The sequence below is a fragment of the Apodemus sylvaticus genome, chromosome 2, assembly GCF_947179515.1.
Source record: "Apodemus sylvaticus chromosome 2, mApoSyl1.1, whole genome shotgun sequence".
Taxonomy (NCBI): domain Eukaryota; kingdom Metazoa; phylum Chordata; class Mammalia; order Rodentia; family Muridae; genus Apodemus; species Apodemus sylvaticus.
In genome coordinates, this window is record NC_067473.1 from 27,252,957 (window position 1) to 27,263,743 (window position 10,787).

Below are 10,787 nucleotides of genomic sequence, written 5' to 3' on the forward strand. Positions count from 1 at the left end.
GGAATTCGGTGTACCTGTTGTAACCTCTCTTTAGCTTTCACTTCTTCTCCCATTGCATCTCTCTCATCTGTTTTTCGTCACAACTTTATTTTCGTTGAGTTACATTTGACCTTGTAATCTACACATTTATAGGAACCCGCTGCTGGGGCTTGAAGGAGAATGGTCCCCATATGAATGATGCAGGGAAATGCTGATAGGTTGTTTCAGAAAGGTAAGACAGGGATTTTAATTGTGTGGGAGCCAGTGTTCTGCATACCTACATGTAGGCATATGCTTATGGTGACCATAAAATCGATTTCTAATGAGAGTAGTTCATGGTTTTACTAAGTACAAAAGAAAGTATTTGTGGTAGCAAGGATTGACCTTTTTCATCAGAAAGATCTGTGACCTCAGTGTAGTTAGGAAACAGAAGAAGCGGTGAGTCTCAGTATGTTTTTACTAGAGCCATATACAGTCGTGAAACTATGGGATAGGGTAAGCAGTGGTTCACTTCAAATAGTTTTAAAATAAATCCTATTAAAATGTTTTTCTGCATAAAATAAAAAAGAGATACATTTTTCTTTCTGATAATGTTTCACAATGTCCATTTTATTTGCACAATGGAAAATAAGAATAAAATATCTCAATTCTTCAATCTGACTTAAAAGTAAGACTTTACCATCTAAAGAATCAGGGTTATGTAAAAAAAAAAAAAAAAAGCAAACAATACTTTACTTCAATTTTCTCTTTCTTTGAACAAAAATGAAAGTGAGGCTTTAACAAACCATTTCCTTACACATTTTCCCAGCCTTTCCGGAAAGACTGTTGATACCAAAGTTCACCGAGAACCAGGGAGAAGGCATAGTCTTACTCTTGTGATACGTATCCTTAATTTTTTCGAGACACAAATAACAAGAAGTCAATTTGGGACCAAAAAAAAAAAGGGGGGGTGTATTTTCCTAACAGTAATGAGCACTTAATGAAACAACGCTTATCACGAACATCTACCAAGACGAAGCCTCCAGAGTTTGTAGGTGGCACGGGGCAGTGCAGCGCCAATCAGAGTGGAGGAGCATGGGCGAGCCCCAAGTGGGACGCTTGAAACTTTCAGTAACAAGTGACTGGGGAGCTTTTTTCCTCTTCTTCCTCCCAGTCTGGGTGATAAACTGTCCGTGGAGGAATATCCCCACGGTGTTGCTCTGTCTCACAGCCCATTGCGCATGTCAGAAAGCCGGCCTTCTGTCTGCACAGGTGCCTCTACTCTGCACTTAGACGTAACTGAGGGTTTCTTGGATTTTATTTTTCACAGATTCCACATGGTTCCTTTCGAAAATGTTTCTTCGTGATTTCACTCCAGTATGCTATGTCACCCATGGAGTCTCACCTGGCAAAGAGATACATGAGACCCATGAAGTGTGCTGCGGATGTTTTAGAACCTTAACTTTATTCCTTCTCATCGCTGTGAAGATGAAGAATATGAGTGCTTTGAGCTGATTCAAGAAAATTATATTTATAATCAATCAATAGAACAAAGGGTAAACAATCTTTTTGTAGATAATTACATTTCGAGACTCAAGGTTTAATTGTCTAAATGTCTCGTTTTCCGGGTAATAATAACCATGTGGGTAATGATATCCACATTTTGGTTGGATATCAGGGTCGCTACATGAGACGGAACCCTTACCAGACATTGCTGAAGTGGCCAAGATCTGAGACTAGATAGGTAATGGATCTAGAGGAAAACCTACCACTTTATTCTGTTAAAATAACACGGCAATGAAATAAATCCAAATGATATACCGCTATGTCCGTACTCCAGAATATTGCTCAACCCTTATCAGAGATGCTTCCTCTTGCAGTAGATTGACAAAGTGATCCACAACTGGTCATTGTACAGAGGGTGAAAGACTTTGAGACCTCAGTCCTAAGTGGGAGCCTCCCCGGGCTCAGGGAACTTTGCTAAAGGGGACCCAAGGATTCTAACAGCCAAAAGTGGTGGACAATGCCAGAGAAAGAGTCTTTCAGATACACCAGCACATACAAACTCACAGAGTCTGTGACAACACCCACAGTTCTGCACAGGCTCTGACCACATGCCATCCCAGCACTGAGCCAGGGAAGTAGACGCAAAGTCCCACCTCTAACCACAAAGCTATTTGCAATTGGTACCAGCTGGGAAGGGGAAAATCCGTTTTCTCCAATGAAGTGTCACTGGGTATATTAACCGTACCCCAGGGTAGGCCACAGACCCAGGAGTAGTTGGCCAAAACAAAACGCACTACTCTTTTCTTCCTTCCTTCCTTCCTTCCTTCCTTCCTTCCTTCCTTCCTTCCTTCCTTCCTCCCTCCCTCCCTCCCTCCCTCCCTCCCTCCCTTCCTTCCTTCCTTCCTTCTTTCTTCCTTCCTTTTTTTCTTTATTTTTTTGCTTTTTGTTTTGCTTTGGTACTCTATTTTTATTGATTTGGTCTTATTGATTTTCTATCTTTTTTTTCTTATTTTGTCTGTTTTTGATTTTTTTCGGAGAGAGAAAGAATATGGATTTGGGTGTGTATGGAGGTGGGGAGAATCTAGAAGGAGTTGGAAAAAATTCAGATCAAAATATATTGTGCAAAGTATTGGACAAAAATCCTAACAGTGGGTTCAAAAAATACTGGGCCAAGATCATCTAACAGTATCAATAAACGGCGTTTCAGTGAATGACTATGCTCAGCAAACAAATCGCTGAGCTGAGTACTAACTTATGAACACAGACCAATTTACTGATACATTAAACAGGAATTCAAGTTTCTAACAGTCGCATGTACTCAAAAAAAAAAAAAACAGTCTAAGGATTAAAGAATACAATTACTTAGCCAGTGTTCTTACCTTAGAAAAGACTCTCAATAAAGGTGAGAGAAAGAAGTAAGTTAGAATTCTTCCCTTGGGGCTAGCTCATTCACTTTGGGAACGAGGGAGACTGCAGAGGCTACAACCTCCTATACTGCTCACTATTCATGAACGTAATCTTCAAATTTAATAGGACATAGAGAAAATGATAAGAAATCAGGAAACAAAAATCATCTCATCTACAGCCAACATTTATTCTTGAAGCAATGTGTATTTTATGAAAGGTTTTTGTTAAGGAAAATGGAGGCTACAAAATTGTGAAATCCTTACAAGACTGAGTATTACTGAGTCCTTCTCACCAAGAGACAGAAAATAACTAAAAAAAATAGTTGTGGATTTAGGTATATAAGTACAGAACTTTTTTGATGAAAAGACACAAACTATTTTATTTATTTTTTTTTAAAATGGAATAGGTAGAATAAATCTGTGTTAAAAACAAAATTTTTGGAATGTTGTCTTCTTGATTATATAAGTTAAAAGGGAAATGTAAAAGGGATAATTGACTATTTGGTGCAGTAGAGGTGCTGCTTATTTTCACATCTCTTAAAAAGAAAGTGTGAAAAAGAGGGAAATAGTGTTCATGTCTGAAAAGAGGGCAAACTCAAAGGTTAAGGGGAGAGAAAGCTCCTGGAAGACACACAGAGAACCAAACAGATGAACAAGTCTCAGTAGACTGTGAGGGGATCCACAAGCAGGCTTGGGGGGTCTGGGGGGCCGGGTGGGGTGAACAGTAGGATTGGATCCAGGAGGAGCTAACTTTCTAGGGTGACTCATGTCCTTAGTGGCAATTTACAAATAGTTTTTTGCTTGGGAAACTGTTTCTGCTTTGTTTTCAACCGCTGGAAATTGTTCCTGAAATACACTTTTATTGGACCAAGGATTTTTAAATATTTTGCTCATTTCAGACAGTTAAAAAAGAAATTTGGGGGTTTTTTGAGATGAAAATGAACTTGTACTTTATTCTGCATTCTGAAGTTATACCTGCTATACTCACAACTTTATATTTATTTCTGTCTTAGGAGCCTTTCTTAAAAGACAAACCTTCAGTCTTCATTGAATGGTGACCATTCTAGTAGTAGAAGTAGATATTTAGAACATTTAGAACACAGGGCAAGTAGAAAAACAACTGAATTTAAATAGAGATTTCAAAAATTATCATAAAAAATTTTATATATGTGCATATGTGTGTGCACATTCACATGTGGGTGAGTGTGTGCCAGTGTACAAGTGTGTGTGTGTGTGTGTGTGTGTGTGTGTGTGTGTGTGTGCGCGTGTGTATACAAGTGGAAAGTTCATCACCAGACATCTTCCTCAACTGCTTTTCACCTCATTTGTTTGTCTGTCTGTTGAAGATGTGTTTCCCTGAACCTGGAGCTTTCTAGTTGACTAGTCTGGACTACTGTGGTTCCCAGGGTGGAAGTTTCTGGTTCCCAGGGTGCTTTGTGAGGCTTTTTATGTGGGTTCTGGGATTCTAAACTCAGGTCCTCATTCTTTCATGGCAAGTTGAATCCTTTCCACGGCTCCAGAATAATTCTTATATTTATTTATGTATTTGTTTGCTTGTTTATTTATTTATTACTGGATTCAGTCTTACACAGCAGACACAGTCTTAGAAATACTGATAGACTGTGCAATGTATACCTGGGACAGAATATTACTTTGTACCCTATAACTGTGCACAACCAATACGTATCAATCAAAGATGAAAAGACAAGAAACTGAAGACAGAAACATTGCCCCACTCCAGAAAGTAGAGGCCAGCTATTACTACAGGGTTTTCTTCAAAAAACATGTTATTGTGTCTCCTTCTTTTACTGTAGTCCTAGAAATATATTGCTTCAAACCAAAGCGTTTTTAAAATTTCAAATCAGAAATTCTTGGTTCCATTAGGAATTGCTTTTCTCTGCCTGACTTTGAGAGTGTTTTCTCTGACAGGGTTCTCTGGCCTTTCTTGTCACGTACTTGGCCCTAAAACCACTGCATCATCCCTGGGTGCGGGTTTTCACCACTAGATGATTTTTCAGGGCACTCATGGACTCCTCCGAGCAGTTATTTTCCATGTTTGCTCAGAAATGAGCAGGAATTACTTTGTTGGAGCTGTTCCATTTGCCAGAAGGGAAGCGGTTATTGATGTTCTTGTCAAAGTCAACAAGTGACAGCTAAAGGAGGAGTGGAAGGGGATTGTGGCAGTTAGGCCTGCAGGCACCTATATACACAAAGACAGAACTTGGTTTCATTATTTCGAGACTGTGGGCTTAACTTCTCCATGGCAAAGAGGAGAAAGATCTAGTTAACAGCCTTGAACTTAACTGGGTAAGCAGTTTGCTGCCTTTGGCCTCAACTCTGGTTTTGTCCTCACAGGGACCAGTCTTATGCAGCTGGACATAGCCAGCCTTAAATGGAAATGTGTTGGGCCTTTCTCCCCTGGTAGCCTTCTTGTCTGGCCTTATAATTAGTGACAGAGCATTATGGCTATAAAGTTGCTATGGTCACTGGAAGGTCATGAGGATAATTAAGGCTGTTTTAGCATTGGCCTGATTGGGCCTTTCACACCCTGATGTGGTTTCCTTAGATACACACTGATAAGGAGAAACATAGGCCGCAGACAGGGGATTCCAAAGTTCTGCCTCTTGTCCATTTGCATGTTTCTACATGGAGGTATTTCTATAATTGCCTGTTTCACTTTTTAAAACTAGTTTCACATGAGGATGTATCTTGAAGAATTTCACGATTTGTTTGCTTTCGGAAATGCAGTCGCTGGCCTCTGAGAACCCCATCTGCACCCAGCAAACACAGACCCATACTTACTCTGTATTGTCTTGCTGTTGTGCAGGGATATGCTGAATGACTTCATAAATTGTTCCATGAACATCTTGCACTGTTACACCATCAGAGGCAGGGGCAGACCTACTTGACATCTAGAAAACACAACACATTAAAAGACAAAGCTTAGTCCTAGATTAACAGGAAACACTCAGAGAGTGCTTGAATACTCACGAGAGAGGGAGAACAGATTCTCACCACCCCTGGAACACTACTTCCTCCTTGCTAGCTTCCTGCCCTCACACTATGTTATTCCAGGAATAGCTTGACAAACCAATCACTTACTTCATCATCTAAGAAGACATATGGAAAATATTGGGCAGAAAAACAATAGAGAGTAAAGTAGCAAAATGAGAAATTAAAACAAAACAAAACAAACAACAGCTTAATAGTTTAGAACCAGAAAGCACATATAAAACATTGTATCTTAACTGCTCTTTCTGGACACTTTTTGCCAATTACACAAGCCAGGATGTCTTCTCTGAAAGGATAATGTGAAGCCAAAAGTCCTTGTCATACTCCAGAGAGTAAAAGGGCAAAGGGTGACGCCTTGGTCTTACCGTGGGGATGGCTCTGGAGACTACAGGCTTAGCCGAACGAGGAAAGGATGGAGTGTGCTTATCTGGTAAAAACCATCACATGCTTTGTTGAAACCTGTGTTTCCCGTGCTTTCCTCACATTCCTCGTAGTTTGTTTCTTTCTTTCTGCAAACACTGTCTTCCTGTTCATTGTCTGTCTGGCCTTCCTTGGCACTCGCCCCTCTTCTAACCCCTCCTCTATCTACCTACAGTCCTTCCTGTTTACACAGTGCCCTCCCCAGTGAAGGGGGGAACATTGAAACATGTTTTCTGCGTCTTAGTGCTATGTGGTTTTGGAAAACGTTTTCATTCCTCTTACTAAAGCTCTCAAAGGGAAGCATTATGCCCATGGGCCATGACTTCTCCAGTCATTTTGGGTTGAGATTTCCATAGAATTTATAATTGAGACTGAATCTTCCTTTTCCCTGGCATGAAAGTGGTCAGGGGCTATGGTTGATGTATGCTAGCATACATGATCTAATATTGAATGGCAGCAAATTTGTTAATGTTATGCATTTGTCCTCTGTCCAACTCCTGGAAGAGGTTCTAAATGAATAAGGAAATGCACAACAGATGAAGGGAGAGCGATCTATTTTATATGCACTACAATAGCCAAAGAGATTGTTTTGATTTTTAAGATGCAAATAAATAAGTAATTAAACTTAGTTCCCATCTTAATGACACTTTTGGGAATTTTTCTTTTATTAGAAGTTGTGTTCTTCTTAGGTTCATTGCCTTGGGCTGTCCATCTTCACATGTAAATAGCATCCTGGCTTCTTCCCACTCAGCTCCTCCCCCACATGGCCCTGTCCTCAGTCTCCTCTTTTGGCTGCTCATTCTGGTTTCTCACCTCATCCCCAAAGCACCTGGCATGGCCACTTAAGGAGGTCAGACGAATTCTCACACATTTCTGATTCAAGAATGAGCATGGTTCTGTCCGAATCAAGTCACGCTATGTGTTACAGAGTCATGCAACTCAAGGGCATCCTTGCCTGCTTCAAGTCCACGGACACTAAAGTACTTGGGGTCAGTGGAGGGCTTCAATTAGTGCTCCAGTCTGTGCACAATCAATACCCCATTCTTGGTATTAATCACCATTCACTCCTTTATAATGATCCATTAGGAACATAAGTGTGATTTAAAAAAAAAAATAAAGAAATTCTACATTTCAAAGCTCAGTATGCCCCTTTACCCCTTCAGTCTCCTGCTCTAAGCTTTGAAGTTACACCTTAGAAGGGATTTATCACAATACTATGCAAGTCCTTTTAGCTAATGGATCAATCACATATTTATTGTCTTTTTTGGTTCTGGAGGTGTAGAGTGACACCATCCTGTTTAAGATCAAAGGGAGCATCTCCTCCTTGTCCATGGCAGCATGGTAGCTACTTACTCACCCTCGGGAGGGCAAAATCCAATCAACTCCTCTCCATCCCTCATGGGACATTTCTGAAATAAAGCCTGTAGCCAGGAAACTCACTTGGCTGAAGCACACGGGGTGATAGAATGTTTAGAACAAAGGGGTTATTTCCAAGTGGCAAATAGTTCTCTTCGAAAAAAATGAAAGAAAGAGGAAGCCAGCAGCAAGCAATCCATTTCTGGGTCCATCCATAAGTGGACTATTACAGAGGAATGAGGAGACAGAGGAAAACCCAGTCCTTTACACATCTATGTGTGCTCATGAGCTGAGTTCGGGGGCACATTCTGCTTGGAACTGATTACTACAGTTTTTGGAAGAGGCTGACTAAATACAAATGGTTTCAACTATAAAAGCCCCTGCCTTTTTAAAGGATCAGACCTTTAGGGTAATAAAAAAAAAAGTATACCTGTATATTACTAGGTTTGTATTACATGATAACTCCCTTATGACAAGCAAGTAGCTTCAGGGACAGGATTGAATGTGTCTGGAAAACTATTGCGGTTATGAGGCAGAAAGGGAGGGAGCTGAGGGGTAGAGTGAGTTCTGTGAAGTGATGAGGTCACCTAGGCAACCTAAGCAGGGGCTCCGGGTCCCCCATCCTTCTTTTCACTCTATATTCAACCTAGCTAATTCTCTATTCATAGAATATACCAGGAGAAGAGTGCTTATCCTTATTTCTGACAGCTTTACTATCTCTGTAAGAGTAGAAAAACGAGAAAAGTGCCCTAGCTCCACAAATCTCAGTGTCCAGTGAATCAGTGCTGTGGACCGTAGCGAGGGCGAGTGAAGCCACTGGACACCCCTGCCCTCGTTCTTAAATGAATGCTGCTTACACCTCTATTTAATCAGCCACTAGGAAAACCAACCCTGGGAACACCAGACGCATCCGGAAAAGCCACAAACTCGTATATCCCAAAGTCACTCAGGGCATCTTCATGGCCTGAAAGGGGAAAAAATGAGAACAACTTACAGAAGCAAAGCTTTCCTCCAATACTTAAATTTTCATGCATTTATTTTTTTTTCCTTAGGAATATCCAAAGAACTTTTCTTTATTGTCTGCTTCTTTAAGTGATATTTGCATGAAATCCTTTAATAGATTGTAGTCCCGTATGGTTATATTGGCATGGGATGGCTTGAGGAATAAGTCCTTCTTCAGAGAAAAAAGTTAAACTGAACTTGACAAGTTACCCCAAAAGTCTCCTGTGGGGGATTATTGTATTGCATGTTCAAATACACATATGTGGGCAAGATGGGGGATTCAAGAACACTAAGGCCTTATCCTGGAAGTCACAGCAACTTTTGATCCACCCATAATATCTTCTGAGCATTAATAGTTCCAACAGAGACCATTAGAAAAGAATGAGTATTACCAATAACTACTCTGACATGAAAAAAAAAAAAAAACCCATTGCAGCACAATTGAGATATCACCCAGTCTTTATCTCCGAATGAAGAGGAGGGAGGAGGGTGGGAGGAGCCAGGTGGTCTTGGGACCGTTCTCCTCCATGACTCCCAATTATTGTAAGCGAACAAGGACTAGATAAGAGGAAGAACTTTTGTTTCTTTTCATTAAGAGTCCCATTAGGCTCTTCAGATCATCTTATGTTACTTCTCATAGCCGCCCCAGGAGGAAGTTTTTATCTCTGTTAAATAGATAAGAAATTTAAAGCCAGGAAAAATAATTTCCCAAGGGTATATGGCAGACACAGAGAACTGAAACCTGGCTCTCACTGGCACTACCATCCGAGCATAAGTTCTATTGTTAACAAGAACAGCTCAGTATAGAGTCAGTAATGAAGGTTGAGGGTCACCTGGGGACGAAGGAACAGCCCTGCATTATCATACCTCCATTTCTTCTTCTCCTTAGGACGGGGCTGCCTACACTGTATGTCTTCCAGAGGCTACAAAAGTCCCCCTTTCCTCTTACAGACCAATGATAAGAGGGGTAATGAATTAGAATGGAGCAGAACTCAGTAGCTTTATGTCTCTGATCTTTCTTTGCCTCGTCTGTAAATTGAGTGGAGAGTCCTTCCCTGGCTCATCTCACAGACCTGTGTGGCTTACATAAAACCACCATAGAGGCAGCATTTAGTCAAAGGAAGACTCTGAACGATGTAGGGATTGTGGTTATGCTAATATTGGCTTCTGTTAATTGCATCACATTGACGGTGGTATCTGTAAATATCAGCAGAAAACACTGACAGCTAATATGTACCACTATGGACAGCACTCCTGTCCAGTCTGGGCATTACCTGAAAAGGTTTGAGCTTTTCTGTATTCTGACTCAGGTCTGAAAAGAAAAACAGACATATTAGTAAAGAGTTATAATCGAGGGGAAATTTCTAAAAAGTTATTTTCATAGAAACATATACATTACCTGCCTTCTAGCTTCTGTCTTATAGCTAAAGGTAAAAGAAAAGGAGAAAACTCAGTAAAGTATTTTTTTTAGAAGTTTTCTAAAATGTATTTTTTTCTATTTTTAACCTACCTTTGAAAGGTTGATATTTTTTCCACAGAAAAAGAAGACACATGGATATAATCAAAAACAGCGATATTCCAGTTATACTTGCTAATGGGGACAGTGATTTTCCCCTTTGTGCAAGCTTCTCCAGTCCTAAAAAATAGCAATAAATTACAAAATAATCTGAATTGTTTCTGGTTACTCTCTATGTAAATAGACACCATTGCTTTTCCCTCTTCCTCTCCTCTTCTTTCCTTCATCCCCCAGTGGGTGGGATAAATTGACTTAATACTTAAACCCCAAACTTCCTGGGGCTGTTTGTGATTGGAGAGTGGCTAGTTACCTGGGAATACTGATGTAATGTACTCGCCATAGCCATAGGAAACTGCTCCTGTCCTCCCCCCATCTCTACTCCTTTCCCATAAATGTCTCAGCCCTTTGCCCCTCCACCATCAGATGCAGGATGCTCTCTGTCCTCCAGTCTCGCTGTTTTAGCAAGATTCAGGGGTGTGACTCTTTTGGGGACATAATGGTATATATTTAAGGATATGAGAGGAAGAGTACTTATTCCAAATACACCTTACTAATTTTTTAACCAATCAAGAAATGCCAATATCCCTAATAACATGTGCATGCAAATCTCA

At 40.4% G+C, this 10,787-nt stretch overlaps 1 protein-coding gene and 1 long non-coding RNA gene across 2 annotated transcripts in view; one reads left to right on the forward strand and one right to left on the reverse strand.

The window, feature by feature from the left end:
• The window catches only part of LOC127678332 (uncharacterized), a 29,232-nt gene extending 26,980 nt beyond the window's left edge, over positions 1-2,252 (forward strand). Inside the window, exons 2-3 of the long non-coding RNA XR_007976551.1 lie at positions 133-211; positions 1,289-2,252. This is a non-coding gene — a long non-coding RNA (uncharacterized LOC127678332). The remainder of the gene's footprint in view (positions 1-132; positions 212-1,288) is intronic.
• Positions 2,253-5,668: 3,416 nt separating this feature from the next.
• Hepacam2 (HEPACAM family member 2) overlaps positions 5,669-10,787 on the reverse strand; it is a 31,213-nt gene continuing 26,094 nt past the window's right edge. The window contains exons 5-9 of the mRNA XM_052173200.1: positions 10,171-10,296; positions 10,060-10,084; positions 9,935-9,972; positions 8,549-8,622; positions 5,669-5,782 (exon numbers count right to left, since the gene is read on the reverse strand). Coding sequence (XP_052029160.1) covers positions 5,669-5,782; positions 8,549-8,622; positions 9,935-9,972; positions 10,060-10,084; positions 10,171-10,296 — 377 coding nt within the window. The remainder of the gene's footprint in view (positions 5,783-8,548; positions 8,623-9,934; positions 9,973-10,059; positions 10,085-10,170; positions 10,297-10,787) is intronic.